We start from the raw sequence: 18,697 nt of genomic DNA, 5'->3' as shown, positions 1-18,697 counted from the left end.
AAGCGGTTCTCTACTAAGAAACACCCTGCAACCCACTTGTGTCTAGGGTTGCCAGGTGTCCGATATTGAACTCGACTGTCCTGTATTTGGACACTGTCCAGTAAAAAATGAGAGGTAATACTGGACATGTATGTGTCTGGTATTACCTCTCTGGACATAGTGACTTGACCGGCTTGGGGGGGCTGCAGGTTTTCCCACAAGCAGGGCTATTGCTAGGGGGCTGGGCAGCTACCTCCATCCTGATTGGCTGCTGCTGGGTAATGCAGCCAATCAGGAGGAGGTGTGAGGAGCCTGGGGGTGGGGTCAAGGAGAAGAGGAAACAGCACGGAGCGGAGAGAAGTGAGAGGGGTGTCTGTGGGTGTCTAGAGCGTGTCGCACCTTTTACCATTGTGTCCAGTATGTTTGGAGAAGCCACCTAGCAACCCTACTTGTGTCTTATAAAAATGATTTATTTCTTATTGCATGCAACCTTTCCACTTTCTTTCAGGTGTCACCCAGGACACCACCCCCAGCTCAACCAAAGGTAAATGCCACATTAGGCTAATTTCATGCATGTTCCTAAACCGTTGTTTTTATACTGTATGCTCTCAGAGTGATGACAATATAAGCGCCAATGGTAAAGAAGCGTTGATTTAATAATGGCGACTATCTCTTCTTGCTTCCGATCCAAAATTCTCTAGGAATACTATTAGACAATATAGTCCCAGTATATAGACCCTTGCCAAGTGTCCTTTGTTTCTTGATGTGATTGCTTGTCCATGCTGCCTTCTAACACACCATCAATATTGACTTTAAAATCTTTATTATTAGAAGGATATGATGTGAATAGGCAGGGGTTGGAAGGTAACTACTGTATTGCAAAGCAGCGTTACCATCAGACTCACTCATTTAATGTCTCCACTGTTTGGCTTTCTGACAGATGAAGCATCTAATGTTGGAAACATGATCATACGCAGTATTGGGTAATATTGCAACATGTGCATGGTTAATAAAGCTAAGTTTCGAACATAAACTCTTGCTTTGGTATCCAGAATAAACTGCATATTCAGAGAGTGGTACGGGGAAGAGGCCTATCTGAGTTAAAAATGGAAATCATGTCTGTTTATGGTAGTTTGTGTACATGGTGATCATTCTGTCACTGTTTCTGTCTTTTCCATGTGCAGAGAGGATTATCCCTCGCCAGATTTAGCTGGGTAGGTGATGAATGCATTTTCATTCACAGCCACTTTGGTCGTCTAGACTCTAGATCAAAACTCTGTTAAACCCTTCTGAGCTGCTGCTGCTGCTGCTGCCTACATGGCATTTCCTGTTTATAAAACCCGTTTTCTTTTTATTTCTTCCTTTTGTTTCACTTTCTCCTGATTCTTTTTCTTGCACGCCGTAATTTTGCTTGCACATGTCATTTTATTGCTTTAGGTGCTCCCATGCAGTTGCTTTCCAGACTTACTGTGATTAAAACCATTCTGCTTTATCACAATCACTGTAGATCAAACCCAATTAGTGTTGGAGATAGACCTTGGTTTAAAATGCACGTGAGGCTTTTCCAGTGCTAAAGGGGTTAACGATCGCATGGCAAAGCTACTTATTTTGGCTAATGCTCCCAGAAGACTCAGCTGCTTTACTCCTGTTTTTCTTTATCCTGAACAGTTTGCTCTGCAAATTACTATCTTACAGTATATACATTTTATTGAATTCTGTATTTTTTCCTTTGTATGTGATAAAAGGGTAATGATTTCACAGACTGTTTGTTTCTTACCTTGCTGTATATTTGCTTCACATGCTGATTGAAAGTGAACAAAATAAATGAAGTAGAAATAAGTTTGAGCAGATTTGATGCATATGTGGATAATGTGCCCCTGAGAACACCCATTCAAGACCAGACTAAAATGCAGACTTGGTTTCCTAGCAAAATGTCAAATAACATATTTTGCAATTCCCTGCGGGATTGTTTTCATTTCATGCTAAATAACATTTCATGGATTTGTGCGGCTTTATCACTGCCAAACAATACACAAGGATCCCATCCAAAATGCTAAAATATAATGTCACATCTGACTTTCTATATCCATACCCACTCTGCCAAAGCATCCCTCGTTCTTAATCAAGCTGTCTCTGGTACAGTCACATTCATGGGCATTTTCCCATGCTTACCTCTGAAACTCCCTTTCCAACCATTAGCCAAACACCCACTCTCATTGTTCATCTCACAATTAAGATCCATGTACTTAATGAAGTAATTAGTAATATTTCAGTAACAAATCGACAAACGTTACTTAATTCTTTACTAATTATTCTCTTCAAATACTCCACGCCCTATTTTATTTGTCTCATCCTCCTAAATGCAATAATTTGAGCGCCTCTTTGTACGCGCACACGCACTGTAACACTATGGGGTATATGTACTGTATCAAGGCAAAATCGGCATCTTATTTAACACTGAAAAAAGTCCCACTGATATCAATAGGATTTGTTTTAAATATCTGGTAGAATTCTTTTCCCCCGGAATTGTATCATCTTTGCCTTGATAGATAGAGGCACATGCTTCAAACGCCATTACGGGTTATCACACCGTTCCAGCGTTAACTCCCATTAAAGTCCATGTTAACACCCGAACGGGTGAGATAACTATACTGGCACTTGATGCATAAGCCCCATAGAGAGTGCTGGGTGCACCCGTCTCCTGTCATCCGATTGCATCTGTTTGTGCCCCATCACGCCTTGATTGTACTATCTCTGGGGCATAAACTCCCTTCTCCCATTGTTTACGTTTATATCTGTAGCACTTAACCCTGTGCTGACTGTTTATTCCCTTTCATTTTCCAAATTACAACATTACAAAGGAGTACAATATAAACATAAAGAATAATAATACTGAGTGGCACTTATTGTCGGGTCATTTTTACCACTTCTTTTGGCCACTTAGGAAAGAAATGTGTGCAACATGAATACAACTGTCAAGAACACTAAATGATAGGTTTTGTTGTTTCACCCATACATTTATTCTGCTCCCTGGGAAGCACGCTAATATGTGTTAATATTTTTTTGCATTACCTAATTTACAATTCTTGCAATGGTTGTGTTTAAAATAATTTCATCCAATCTTGACCACAATGGTCCTATGTTATTGGGGCTTAATACGTAATATGCCTGGTCCTTCCCACAAAAGGGTTAAGTGCCTAACATTTCCATTGTGTGGAAGTATTGTGCTACATGCTTATTTAAGGACAAACACATGTCATTTGATTTAGGTTATATATGAACACCTTTCATTGGCCCAGATCCAACAAGCTCCGGTAACTAAGGGCTCCTAACGTTTTGTTATCGGATGTTATGTTTCCTGAGCTTCGCGTGAATCCACAAAGCCAATTATATGCGAAAAAACAAAGGCTGTTAGTTATCTAATTAGCATAGGCTTCACACCTTGTTAAATTAGCACTGACTTGCGTTAGCTTCAAACAATATGGCATTAAGCCAGTTTTACCCAAAGTGCAATGTGGAAAGCATAAGCCAAAATGTACTGAAAATCTTATGTTCCATTGCAGTGCGAGTTTAGAAGATTTCCATGTTAAAATTATCTTTTTTTTTTTCTACATTACAAGCCCTTCCAGCTCTGAGGCACACTGCGTTTCTTGATATGTTCCACGTTACAGAGCGAGGATAAGGATATCACGAGAGGAAGACAGTGACAGGTTCAAAGTGCAAAGAGAGATACAATTGTTTTTTTCATTTCAGATTTTTCTTTCGGGACAGGTTTGCTTCACTGATTGATTTTTTAATTTTTTTTTAATGTTTGCAGCATCTAATCTACCTTTGCGTGTTCACAGGCTCAGAACAGCAGTATAAATCATTGTTGTTGTCTTTATTTTATCATAAATATTTCAGTATGTCCTGTGGTTCCTGCATATCCCACTGATCTGCATATGTGAGGCTCCTAACATGTCTGCTTGACCCCATGTAGGGAGCTGAAGGGCAGAAGCCATGCTATGGAGGATCTGGTGCCAGATACTTTGAGCACCACAAATCTTCTCATAAGGGATACAAGGATGCGCACAGAGATGGCCAGGGAACTCTGTCCAAGATCTTTAATCTGGTAATGTTCTGATTTTACAGTTTGCAGTGGGATGAGATTTTGTTGTTGAGTATTGAAGGCACAAAACACATTGACGATTCTAGTAATAAGCAAGGGAAGCCAATACTTCAGGCTCTAGGACAACAAATGCCTCTCAATTTTCAGGGGTTATTATTAAGGTTGTTTCTAATATTATTGTCATTATTATTATTCATATATTTTATATATTAGTAGTAATGTATTCGCAGTAGTAGCAGTGATACTATCAACACCTTGTATTGTATGCATTGGGTTAATAAAAGATTGCCATTAACAAAACAAAAGCATATCCTAAGTAGGAGGTATTATGGAGGAAGGCAAACGAAACACTATTATGCCATGTTGGGTTACCACAAATATTTTCTTTCTGAGTCCTAGCAGGTGAGTAGCAATATCTATGAAATGATAGTGATATTTTTTTTAAACTCTTTTAGCATTTGTTTTTTTATAGAGCATTATTTGTGTGCAAATAAAACAGTATTCTTTACTCTAGTTTTTCAGCTGTTTGCTTTTTAGTTAAATGCCTAAATTCATATATATATTTTTTTAAGTCGAGAGTTTGTTTGCACTCCAAAAACACAACACAACACAATATGTATAAATTATGGATAGGAGCTACAATTACATGATGCAGTCCTAGTGGGCCATTAAAATAAAGCATCTAGAGGAACACAACAGGATGTTCAATGTTTCATAAATATTGATGGCAATTGCAAGTACTAACATTCTGTCCAAACAGCATAACGACCAATCATTTTAAAGTTGAAATGTCCTCCTCAGTGGACTTGGAATTGTGTTACATGGATCACAAGCTAAATGAAAGCCTACATTTTCTGGATAGTCTTAACGCAATAATGGGGTTGTAGAGAGGGTTAGAAAGGAATATTAAATACTTTCCCTACAGGGTTTACACATGGTCTGCTGCGCTTTTAATTTTCTGTGTGGTTTAATCACTATACAGGCATACCCCGGTTTAAGGACACTCACTTTAAGTACACTCGCGAGTAAATACATATCGCCCAATAGGCAAACGGCAGCTCACGCATGCGCCTGTCAACACGTCCTGAACAGCAATACCGACTCCCTACCTGTACCGAAGCTGTGCGCAAGCGGGGAGACTATAGAGCCTGTTACAAATGCGTTATTTACATCAGTTATGCACGTATATGACGACTGCAGTACATTACATGCATCGATAAGTAGAAAAAAGGCAGTGCTTCACTTTAAGTACATTTTCGCTTTACATTCATGCTCCGGTCCCATTGCGTACGTTAATATGGGGTATGCCTGTACACAAGTCAATATATTTTTTAAAGATTGATGTGGTTTATGAATAATGCAAAACTTACATCAATGTACCATGTCACTTTGCTCCAACTTTGCTGCCTCAAGTGTACCATACTGTGATTCAAGGAATGTCAATAGGAGTTAACTGATATTATAGCTGTAGGTATCTGTATCTCTCCCTTTCCCCCAAATTTCCACCAAAACATAATGTTCTATGCACTCAAACATAGTGTCCGGTGGATTTTTATTATTATTAGCATAAAAACTTTAATTTTTATAGATGGTGGTTTAATACAATTGTACCTAAAGAACAATGTACAGTACTTCAAAGGGCTTCACCAAATGATTAGAACACAAAAATCAACAGTACACAATTTGAACGAAAGTAAAACAAGTTGTATTCCTCTCCGCTCATTGTAAACAGTAATTCCATTTAGTTACAGCAAAATTCAGGCACCAATTAGAATCCACAAGCTGTGTGATGACCCTACCTTCTTTTTGTATTTTCTACTCAAAGGGGTTGGCAATAAGAAATATAGTATGTGTCTTGATTTAAAGGAGAATCAGCAGGGTATTCAATCTCACAGTTTCCTTGGAACTAATCTCCATTGTAAATAATACAATTGCCCAGCTAGGTATCACGCAAATCTTTATGATTGGTCCACAAAGTTGAGCTAGTTTGAATCTACCTGTGCACCATATACTTAAAGTAATTCATGGTGTCTAATATGGCTACATAACATGTCCAAAGTAGAAGATAAGCCAGTACTTTAGTATTCTCATGACGGTCTGCTAAAGTTGTGAAGATGTTTTTCCTTTTAATGTGTTTCTGCTTGCGCTTATTGAATACATGCAGTGATGATGATGGCTGTTATTCTTTTTATATTGTTATTTCACACTGCTACAGGTTAGTATTTAGGCCTGCTGTTCTTCTGTAAAATTGTATGTTACTTGCACAAAAAAAAAAAAATCCTGCTGAAAAATAATAACTTCGCTAGTTTTATAGTCTGAAAAAACGTGCATGCAAAGAACTGCTTATTCACCGGGTCTGCTGTGCGGACTTTACAAAAACATATTTTTATAAATCCATAATAGTAATATAAAATGTTATTTACGGAGTTGGGTGCTGATGTGACAGTGCCATTTGTAAATAGGAAAAATACATATTTTACAGACCTTATCAAAAGAGAGAACGAGCATGTAGAGAAACACTATCGGTATAATAACAGAGCTAACATTTGAGGAAGTCAGTCAGATTCTACTAGAACAGGTAGATATCTAGTTTATGTTAAGATGTATCTTAGGACTCTAAACTATAACTATTTAATGGTAGTTTCTGTGCTTATTCTGCCATAACTACTATAGATTGGTTTCAGCAGGATTTTGTCTCCTCATCCAATTAGCAAATACATTTTCCATATTACTGATAACATTAATGATTGCTTTTAAGTTAGCATCTCAAGACACTTGGGCCATTGGGCAATTGAAATAAAAAGGCAAAAATACCCAACAGGAATGAATGGTTTTTAGGCTAAGTCTTAGAGTGACAGTTAAAGTGCTTAAAGTTGGGGGTCTTGTGGATGTTGATGTAAGAGCACATGTAGCTTCTTTTAGTATGCTCTTGATCTTATTTTTCACCTTAAAAATAGAACATTTTGTCTCCAAGGATATTGTATGCTTTGTAGTGCTAAGTGTTTGTTCCACAGCCAATTTGCATTCTAGTGAGCTGCCTACAATGTTTCACATAAAAATAGGCATGTATAATAAGTCCTAAGCAAACTGCTCTGCCACTGCAAAGGGCACATTATCAGTATTCAGTGAAGACAAAAAGCATACGATGTAAGTGGTTTGTTGATCCTTGGTTAAGGAATTAGCATTTCCAAGGTGATAAATACAGTATATATCAAATATGATGGTACAAATTGTGTATTTTTTTTTTTTTTTACCTTTTATCTAAGTTCATGATTTTTGTTTTTTATGTGAAACCAGTGCCGTTCATTATATCAAAGTTCTGCATTTGGCAATGTGTTGAAAGTATGTTTGTCCAATTGAATCAGGTGTCCTGAAATCCTCTGTTGGTAGCTCTTGGCAATAACACACAGGCCTCTGTGCTTTGGGGCTTGACAAGCCACATACGGGACATTTGGAAAACACATGCACAAAATGCTTTGAATGTCTGCAATAATCCAGTGCCCAATGTAAAAGTAAAGCTGATAAGTAGGGAGTAACATTTTACATTTTGGAGCTCTATGAATAATAATTTGACATTTGCTTATTTTACTGTTCAAGGGAAAATTGCAATCTTTTCAGTAAAGGTTTTGGGAAAGACACAGGAATGTAAGAAAATCTACTGTAAACAATAATATTTGGTAACATATTTTTTAGATTTTTGTTTATACTTTCTCCTTAGAACGTATACACATTAAATCAAAAGTATTGTTTCTTATGAAAAATTATTTCCTTTTTCTACCTCTAAAAAATGAATTACTAGCCAAAATCTCTGTATTAATACATACATGAAAATGTAGGACTCATTATAAAGTTATTTCATTACAAGGTCACATTAAAAATGCATTTGTGATTACACCTCTAAAACATATATTTTTATATATAAAATACTATACAATATGTACATTTTTTTAATTCTAGAACAGTCTATAGATTTACAGGCAGCCCTCTGGAAAACTGCGGCTAAAATGGACTTAAAAGGCATAAAAAGGCTTATTAACTCTGATGACAGAAGACTTGCAGATCATTATGTAGGAGAGCAAATGATTGTAGGTTTCTTTGTCAGCAGGAAAGCTAAAAGGAGGGTCTACAATCTAGTAGAGGACTTCTCATTATTATGATGGTTGTAAACATTTGTGTGCATAATTAGATTTGTTCTACATCAAAATCTTTTGACGTCTATTGAGTGCAGAGTGAATGGTTGCAACATAAATGTCATTAATCAAAGTCACATGTATACAAAACTGAGGCAAAAAGTGGGTTCACTAAACAATCCCAAGGGGAAAAGAATAAACAAATGTCTGTGATAAACACAGGGCAGTATTACTCTCTGTTTGTATTCAGGAGCCTTTGATCAACAGACCCTCACATTTGGTATTGCATTCTGGGTTGTTTAATCATGGATGAGCAGTATCAGGCTAGCACTCAAATCTATTTAAAAGATAAATATTATGTTATCAAAAACTCTGTCTTTCAGTTGGATTTCTCTGATATTGCACCTAGTGCCCTTTATTACGCTCTAGAGTTGCACCAGATTTGATACATGGCCTCTAGTATGTAGTTTTAGAGCTGCATTGTACTGTATATGATGGAAATGATACATTTTGTTAGCAGTGTATGAATATAGGTAATGTAGTGTCCAGGCTGGATAGAGCTTTGCAGAGTAACAGTGGAAGGGAGATACACCACATCTTCCCTAATTTCCAATCCCCACTACTATGTATTTGTATCCTTCCCCTACATTTAAAAAATATCTACTGTGCCAGTGTATCTGTGTGTGCAAAGAACCACATCGTTATTGTCTTTCCATTGCTCTATGCCGTAGAATATGCAGGCATCTTATAACTAATTGTAAGTGAATAAGTAAATTATACTAATACAAAATAATTTTCCATGGCATTTTCCTCCATGAAGCCAAACCATTGCTTAACTGAGGAACCTACTTGGGACATGATTCCCAATAGAAAAACAATTGGTGAAACGATTGAGCCGCACTCTGCTTGCTGATTAGTTCTAGTAACGTCAGTACAAGTTGTATTTGCCAATAGTCCCATCTGGGAAAATGTATTGTTTAAAGCTTGGTTTGGCAAGTGATTCAGCTACAGCTTTTAATTCCTACCGTGTTCCCCTCCAGCCCCTACAACATTGTACAGGTTTTTTTTTTAATGGCTTTAGCTTAATACCCATTACAGAAATACCCAAAATGTAGCTCCCTTCACTCAGTCATTGACCATGATTTGAATGGAAAGTTAACATACACTTTACTGCATTGTTGAAGATGGAAGCTTTATTAACAAAGAGCCTGGAACATGAACATATTATTACAAGAGCAATTTTCTTCAGTGGCGTCAATTCAAATATCCCAGACCTCTTCTATTGAATCAATCTCTCCATATCTCTCAAGAGAGACTCAGTGATATTTGGAATGCAAGCTCACCACTTTTTTTTATTTAATACTTTCACATTGATGAGCTCTTATCCTACCAATACAAGATTGAGAGATTTCCCTAATTTTCTTCCCAACTCTCATTGTTCAAGCTTGTACATGTTGGGCAGTAAGTGTACACACTATCTTTTTTTTTTTTTTTTTTCACTTCCATAATATTAATAAAACGTGTCCTGTTCTAGAGCCTGGATACAGATCTATTCTTCTGAGTCATCTTGTGTCTTTCCGAAAAATGCAATTTCTGATATCCATGATATTAAAAAACAAACAAACAAAAAAAACCACTTTTCCGTTAATGTCACATCATTTTCATAATAATAATAATAATAATCCTTCCATTGACTGCAATGCGTTGCTGATTTCTGTGGCAGAGTAGTAAATAATGCAGCATTGCATAAATGTTAACCTTAAAACTTCAACTGCAGTAGCTCAGTTTCAGGTAAGAAAAGTTCAAGTGCCTCGCTAAATGACGAAGATTAAGAATAAGTACAGCAGGTTTAAAGAGCATTTTAAATGCATGCCACATCAATCATTTTTGCCAATATTCAAGCATGTATGATCCATCATCCCCATAAAATCCAAGTGACTATACTAAAATCCAAAGAGAACAAAAGATAAGGGACACTATCCAGAGAACTAGTTTATTCAAATGTCAAATGTGACTTAAATTTAGGATGGGAGTCTTACAATATTGGTTTCTCTCGCCATTAATTTCTAACAATATACCTCAGAACAATGTTATTTCTTCTGCTAGCTTCAGACTCTGTGATACCTAATCCTGATGCGTGTATGATTATGTCATTTATTATTTTGTTATGTACCCATTGTGAAGTGGCACATACAGGTATAGTGTACACTAATAAATGCATAATAATAATGTATTGTTTTTTTTTTGTTTTTTTTAAACGTGATCTAATATATTTGTATTAATTTTTATCTACAATTATGATGTATGCAGCTACATTTTGGTATGTTGTGGTATTTCTTATTGTACCCAGAAGAAAGATTTAGTAAAATCAAAATTAATTTTTATTATTCAGTTATTTTTCTGCAATCTTCATGGTTATTTAAACTCTGCATTTTCTTCTAATTAGCTCTCACACGCTTAATTCTCTTTTTGCAGGGAGGAAGAGACAGCAGATCTTCTTCCCCCATCGCTAGGCGCTGAAGTTGCCAAGATGTCTTCCACATATGAAGTACTCGGCTTAATAACCTGAAGTGCCGTTAAAAAGAATAATACGACTACTACTCTTTATAATAACGATATAGATAAAAAAAACAATCTCTTGCTTAATGTCGAGTTGTGCATGCAGTTAGGTTGCACCAAATTGTGTTGGCAGTCACAAATGAGTGGGTAGAAGGGAAGGACAAACTGGGTGGTAGTTCCTGTTGCCTTTGTTGGGTAGGGCCTATTGCTTTTAATTACATATCCTTATAAACTTAAATAACCTCTTCAGTACTGCAGCGGCCTACAATGTATGGCTTTGCAATGCATTGCAGGTCTGTCCAGCACTAAAGCTCTTAAAATAAATTAGGATAACCACCATACTTGTTAGAGATTTAGGAAGCCTTGAGTTGCAAACAAGCTTGATTTTAATTTCTTTCATTTTCACCATAGTTGTGGCAGGCACCTCATATTCAGATTCTGCTCTGGGTTTATACAGTATACAGCGCTTTTTACATTTTAGTTTTGATAACATACACCCTCTCTCACATGCATGTTTTTCTTTCATACAAGGGTAGAGGCAGCAGTTGGGAGAGGGCTATTAGGCAAATGGGATTTCAAGGTATGTGAGGAGGGGCACAGGAGAGCTAGTATATTTCTGGTGCAGGACTGGCAAACAGCGATAGAAGACCTGGAATTAAAGCTCTGTCCTAACCAGATTATGGGAGGAGAGAAATAGTGAGAGATTGGGTATTTGAGGAAGTCAGGAGACCTGCATATACTTTCAGGTACACACCTTGATACTCCACACAGCTAGAGTTCCAACTGCAAATCTTTACAAAGAACTGATGAAGTTTTCCGCAACTCACATTTGAAGCTATTCTATTTTCTTGAAGCACATAAGTATGGCAAAAAAAAAAGCAAGTAATCGGTAACCTTTGGAAATTATTTAACTAGTATAGTATTGCTGCCTCGGAAATATATTGACTAATTAATTAGAATTAGACAGTTAACTGTTTATCGGTAATCAAAAATGTCAATATTAAGGGCACTGAAAATTATAAATGCACCAAATGGCTCTTCTGAATTGCACTGGTTTTTTTATTTTATTTTTATTATTATTATTAATAAACAACATGTATATGATCATGACTTATTTAATTTGTATTTTGTTTTTACAACTATTTTTGTAGCATGCTTGACTTTAAGAAATATATTCATGTTGCCATTAAAAAAAACATTAGCGCATTATTAAATATTTTAGTTAATGTTAATGCCAACTAGTTCTTTTTAATATCTGATGTGTACTATGTATTTTTAAATGATAAAACCAATGCCTACTAACATACTGCAAGCAATGATAAGAGCATAAAAACACAGACGTATACAGCTTAAATAAAAGGCATCTAGTAGATGAGACTCCAGATCATTACATCATGATTGTGGCCATGAAATTTTCTATAGGTAGCTTGACCCAACAGAAATAGTGATCAATTTTCATTGTATGGTGTCATTAAAGTTATTGAAATAAAGTAATCTTCTTATAATGTAAGATCTGTGTTTGCCCATCTTTGTCTGGATCATGTGTGTGTGATATGCTGACAAAAGATTCTGTTCAAGAAAACATACATGCATTTGAAAAGTGCCAAAGCCTTGCCAGTACACTGACGTGTTTATATTATGTGTTTATATTATTTTATTAACAGTGAGATGCTATACCTATATACAGTACGAATAGGGCACATTGTAGATGTATTCAACATTGAGATCTTGCTAAGGATCCAAAAGGGGCTTTAAACATTTCGGTGCACACTTGGGTGGGACCTTTGGGTGGGACTGAGTGAACACTCAGTTCCCTAAATACCCCCCATAAAAAGCTGAGAGAGAAAAAAAACATGAAAAGAAAGAAATTTGGTGCGAATGGCCACACACAACTAGTTGTGTACTAGTAACTAGGTAACAGACATACAAGAGATAATCTATAAACGGCGACATGAAACTAGGAAACAGAAAAATGATAAGCAAGCTCAAGGTGGAAATTGTAACGTATTTATGTTACAAAGGATACATGAATACATTGAGAATGGATGCGCATTCTGACGATAAAGTATAACATTTGGAAACAAAATGGATCAAATGGGAGTATGCAACAAATCATAAGATGGTGGAAATGTATGTTAAAAAGTTACAGTGGGGAGGGGAAAACATGCAGTAATACAGTAAAATAGGCCAAGGTAAATTACAGAGTAACCTGTGCTGTGCAATGATAAAAATCCACTAATTTACAGGATTCACTTCAGGATCTGCGAGATATATGCAGGGCTCCTGACAGCTCTCCCGGGGCCCAAGACTACAGTCTTGACCTGGACCTGGGCTGTTGACCAGGGGTGAGGAGGTATGGGGGAGTTGGAGTGGGGAGAGGGTGTAAGCAGGCCCTACATGTTGTTAAGTTGTATGGGGCTTTACCTGTCAACAAGTTTCCTGTCTGACGTAGAGGCCCAACCCAGCGATTGATAGTTGAGGTTGGACATGATTTCCAGTCGGATGCAACATCTGGTAGGGCCAGCCAGGCCCGGTAACGTTGTTCAGGTGCTCCCTTCCTGACGGCGGCCCTGCATATATGGATATCTCTGTTATAGGGTCATAGAGAGTTGAGAAGCGGATATGGTGCTGAGTTTATTCATTGACACCAATAAGTAAGAGTTTATAACCAATTGATAACTCATGATTAGAGATATGTAGTCATGGGGGAGATGGTAGGACTGTTACCTAGTTATGAATCAGAAGTGGCAGTGTCTGCACAGGGATCCCAAAAAATAAGGCAAGGGGTAGTTTGTGGGTAACAGGTACACGTAAATTGATAGTTGTAAATTAGGTAAAATTATATAACAGAACAGTGAAATCAGCTGTAGTGTGGAACGATATTAAAAGGGAGACATAGCACTGCTGCTGGGTTAATCATTAATCGGGTGATACCACATAGCGTCTGCAGATATACTGTTATCGGGACATGGGAAGGAAAGAGAACAATCACGTCTGCAGTGGGTAGGCACTTGGAGAAAATAAATAAAGGTTCAAACTACTTAATAAATAATTGACAACGTTAATACATAAAGCGCTTTAGTGTATACTGCAGCAGGCTCGTATTGTAGTAGGTCTAATGGCAGCTTCTTACTGAAGGAAAGGTTATTCCAAACACCTGGGTGCTAGTATTTAGAAAAAGTCAATATAACCATCCCAGAGGGAGATACAATGTCCATGATAGAGGTGGGTATCTAGGAGGAAAGGTGGAGATGGCTTGCCTGAATTTCTAGGGGGACACAAAACTAATAGGAGATGTCCTCTGGAGTTATCTTCAAAAGCATTTCCTTCAATGACAAAAGTTTGCGCTTAGGGATATATTGGCAAGAGCTAGGGCAGGTACTGCATGCCAAGAACAGGGTGATGAGAAGTGGTTGTCATAAGTCATTAAAGATATATTCTGTTGACAAGGTATCACCTATTTATTATTAAAGTACTTTATTTTTCTCCACTGCAACAGGACGAACATGGATTCCAGAATCTAATTTAAGATTTCCAGATTAAAATGGAGATACAAAACTAATAAGAGAAAGTAACAATACACAAAATGGTATGATCAAGTATGAATCTTTTTTTCCACTTATTTTTTTATTGATCACAAACATTTTAGGGGAGGTTGTACAGAAAGGAAAACTGGGGTGTTGGGGAAGGGTTGACAAGAATTTGGGGATCAGTTACATCCATCTTTTGTAGTACAGTACATAATCATTTGTGACAGTTACAATTTCTTGCATATCCATTGTCAAATTGTCATAACATCTACAGTATTATCGCTTGTGGTTGTGGGTATAGGTTAGCCCATGGGTCCCAATTTGCAGTAAATGTATACATTCTATCACGTAAAAATGCTGTAATTTTTCCATTTGCATTATTTTCCACATTTTATTTGATATTGAGTATTGTTCTGGGGCCGACTGTTTCCTATTGGCTGCTACTCTACATCTTCTGGCCAAAAATAAGTGTGATGAGTTTACTTTGGGATTTGGATATTTCTGGGATAGGTCTGTTTAATAATGCTGTCCAGGGGTTCTGTGTAAGGTGTAGTCTTAGCATTCTGTTTTATAATACTGTAGATTTGAGTCCAAAGATCTTTTTATTTCCTTACATTCCCACCAGGTATGCAGCATAGGTCCTGTCTCTCCGCATCCTCTCAAGCACAGTCTTTCTGGTGTATTGTACCAACGAAAGAGTTACTTATTGCTGTTTTCCTTAATTAATGTGCTCAGAGATACCTTCCTTAAAGGATTCCCAAATCCCTCCCCAATCCTCTTATTCCAGGACTTCTCCCAGCTCCTCCTCCCAGTCTCCTATATATTAACTTGTTGTCCTGTTCTGTTGACAAGAAGGCTTGATACAGTATTATCAGACCTTTTGTATATGGGTCACTGTTGCATATGTGCTCAAAACCGGTGTGAGAGGAGCTTGGTTTGTCTCTCAAACAGGAGGAAACAAAAATGTCTCATCTGAAGGTATCTGTATGTTTCTCTATTTTGAGGTTTGTACTTAATTTTTATTTCTTCAAATGTTCGGATCTTGTAAAAAAAAAAAAAAACAGTAGGTTTTCTTGTTATTTTGTTCCCACTAAGAAAAATCTTGTGTACTCATACCTAGTTCGAAGGCCAAATTCACAAGCATAGGAGTAATGTTTGTCTCCCTGATTCTTGATTTATATTTAAATATAAGTGTCTCCCACAATCTAACAGAGTGATTCAGTACTGGGTGCGTCTTAACAATTAAAGGTATGTCTTCAGCTCTGATCCACAACAGGGACTTGATTTTCTGTTTTATTTCTTCGGCCTCTATCTCTACTTATCTTTTTTTTTTCTCTGCTCCATGCCATGGTGTAAGTTGAACAACAACACAGAGATGAAGAACCCCTATGATGAGAGCACTCAGCGGCTTGTGATACTGATGATGGTTATACTAATGATAATTATGGACCTGATGGAGACACTAGGTCTTATAGTTGATGTGTAATGTGAAATGGGTTAAAAAAACAATTTTAATTGGAGAAATCCTCAAATAAAATAAATGGTCCTCTATGTGGAATAATCCTATGTGATTAGCGAATTAAAATAAAATGGAGGTGAGGGGTAAAGGATATACAGTCCTATTCAATAATAGGCTCTCTATATACACTTCAATATTGCAGGTAAGTATACACAGTTCAGTTATCGGGTAAGCTGATATCCTCAAATGGTGGGATATAATGTGTAACATGTACACATACAGCAATAGGATATACAGGTGACTCAAAATGTGAACCGCTTGATCAGCTCAAACCATAATCCATATATACACTAGCTGTTTAAATCTGTGTATATCCAGTGCTGCGAGTCTGACAGATTGGCAGGTAAATAATATCTGCCAAGTTGTGTTATGACAACGACTTGTGCCCAGAGCCCTCACTGATATAGCTGGAGGACTATTTGAATCATATACGGTATAACAAACACATGCAGTAATAGAGTATACAGGTAGCTCAGGATGTGAACTGTCTGTTCATCTCAGACATAATCCATATATACCCTAGCTATGTTTGTCTATATGTATCCAGAGCTGCGAGTCCGACAGATTGGCAGGTAGGTATTATCTGCCAAGGTGTATTAAGACAACGACTTGTGCCCGGAGCCCTCACTAATATAAGTAAAGGGCTTTTGGAGTCATAAACACTGTAATTCTATACACAATGAAGAACCCCATATACACTGAACTGGTAGCAAAGTGCAAACACTTCCAACGTGTTTCGAAACTCCTAATAGTGGGTTTCTTCGTCACTAATAGAAGTTTCGAAACGCGTTGGAGGTTTTTTGGCATCTCAGGGACACCGTAGCAGTGTGATCCAGGTGGTGACGTCAGCAGTGGGGCCGATCGACCAGACTCTGGCAGCAAGGAGACTACGAGTATTGAAGGCGATCCTCCCGCAATAACTGGCCATTTTCATCCCACGGCGAGCGGTGTTACCTGATGTAAAGACCCCAAAACCATTGCGCATGTCCTATTCACCTTCATCCACGTTAAGAACTTTTATCCAAGATCCTATTCCAAATCACACCTCAGCGCCACAGGAGGTTTTCCTTCCACAAATCCTACATCTGGTTGGGAGATACCAGATCAACCTTTTGGGCAGCTCCAGGACTACCTTCATTGAACTTTGTATCACAGGTTCTTTATCATTGTTTTATCATTGTATTATTGTTTGCACGAGCGCTATATTGCACTTATATTTTCACCAGCTCATGAGTAGAGCTGATAGGATATAGTGAGGTGGACCAAATACCTCTCACCCTGCATAGGGGGTGAGGGAAGAGCTAGCTCCACTCTGGATGGCCCTTGGGTCCAGAGTGGAGGCAGGGACCATCACTAAGGAGAACAGCCTTTAAAGAGAACCTTGTGTGAGACTGGAATCTCATCCCTGGGAGGGTGATTTCTGTGGTAGGGATTCCACCCCGCACCCCTGGGGCTTACTACAGATGGAGGCGCTGCACCATTGAAGGAGAACGAAGGCATCCACCCCAGTAACCTGTCCTGTTGTCCCACATGTCATCGCGGAAGACTCTGGCCCTCCTGTTGCCAGCAGGTATGTACCACACAGAGACATGTAGCCAGACCATAGAACACCTTAGGGGGTCCAATCTGCGACCGGGTGGGGGTCCATGGGTTATAAACACAAGAAAGAAAGTATTGCAAATGAGCACTCAAACATACAAAGATATGAAAAATGTATTTAACACAATCACTCAAATCCAATATTTAGTAGCACGCCTATGAACTATGCATAAACTAAAGGGATAGTATAATACTCATCAAAAAGAACTAGTAGCGCTCCTGGCAGGGTTGTGGGGATTCAGGGAGGAAAGAGGCAACAAGAGCCTTACACCTGCAAATTACAGCTGTTGCTGAGACTACAATTTGACTTTATGAATATTTATGGAACTTATTATGGTTCAAGGTGAATCTTAGAGCTTAGTAATGGCCCATCTGTTACACATGTACCTACTTGCCATTTGCCTGCTCAGATAACCAGCACTCAAACAGTTAAATGGACATATATTTTTTTCAACTGTTTTTTGTACAACTCACCAGGTATACACATTTTTATCAGTTTTTCTTTCAATGTTATTATTTTTTTAGCAGATACATTCTGTTGTTATTACAAACAAAACTTTTTTTCAACACATCACAATTGTTTGCTTCCTTCCTCTCCTGTTTTTGAGAGACTGTTTGTTCACATACATTTTTTGCTATACCTGTTGTATTCAATATGGACACTTCAATTGAAATCTCAGCTGATGCAGAGCTTGCACAAGATGACACACACTTTGCCTTCAACTGCTTTGATATATCAGCAAGACACAAGAAAGCCAATTCTATTTTTGACAATGATTCTAATCTCCTATGTGAAAATGCTCAAGATCTACAGAAACATTTCTTTCGTTTAGAAAAATGCATAGCTAAAGATCTAAAAATATGGTGGGAAATTACCACCTTAGAAAATTATCAGCAAAGCAAAAGGATCCCAAGGGGACATAGGATGACAAAAGCACCCACTTTTGGCTTTGATGATAAGCAATTTGAGAAAGAATGGAGATCTATTTTAGACCATTGTTCATTTAAGTTAATTGACTTAATTATTCAGCATAGACAAAAAGAAAAATTACAAGCAGAAAAGACAGTCAAAGAGTTACAAAACAAACTACATAATTTTCTCCATATTGATCAATTTTAAGAACTACAGTAGATGACAAATTATCAATAAATATCAAAAAATTTGAGAACAACATTATGCAAACAAAACAAACGAAGTATGAGCGAGATAAACAAGATTATGTACTCAATCTGGCAAAAACCACAATTCACTAAATCTACATCAGGCAATTCC

At 37.5% G+C, this 18,697-nt stretch overlaps 1 protein-coding gene across 5 annotated transcripts in view; it reads left to right on the top strand.

Moving 5' to 3' along the window:
• The window catches only part of MBP (myelin basic protein), a 202,302-nt gene extending 190,016 nt beyond the window's left edge, over positions 1 to 12,286 (top strand). For 4 of the 5 annotated variants that reach the window (XM_075585511.1, XM_075585509.1, XM_075585507.1 and 1 more), the window contains 4 exons: positions 488 to 523; positions 1,164 to 1,193; positions 3,959 to 4,090; positions 10,693 to 12,286. In XM_075585511.1, the coding sequence (XP_075441626.1) occupies positions 488 to 523; positions 1,164 to 1,193; positions 3,959 to 4,090; positions 10,693 to 10,737 (243 nt within the window). In that variant the 3' untranslated portion in view covers positions 10,738 to 12,286. The remainder of the gene's footprint in view (positions 1 to 487; positions 524 to 1,163; positions 1,194 to 3,958; positions 4,091 to 10,692) is intronic. The other variant, XM_075585510.1, reaches the window with a different exon arrangement.
• The last annotated feature ends 6,411 nt before the right edge of the window (positions 12,287 to 18,697 follow it).

Source organism: Ascaphus truei, chromosome 2, assembly GCF_040206685.1.
Source record: "Ascaphus truei isolate aAscTru1 chromosome 2, aAscTru1.hap1, whole genome shotgun sequence".
Lineage (NCBI taxonomy): Eukaryota > Metazoa > Chordata > Amphibia > Anura > Ascaphidae > Ascaphus > Ascaphus truei.
This window is presented reverse-complemented; position numbering and strand designations above follow the sequence as displayed.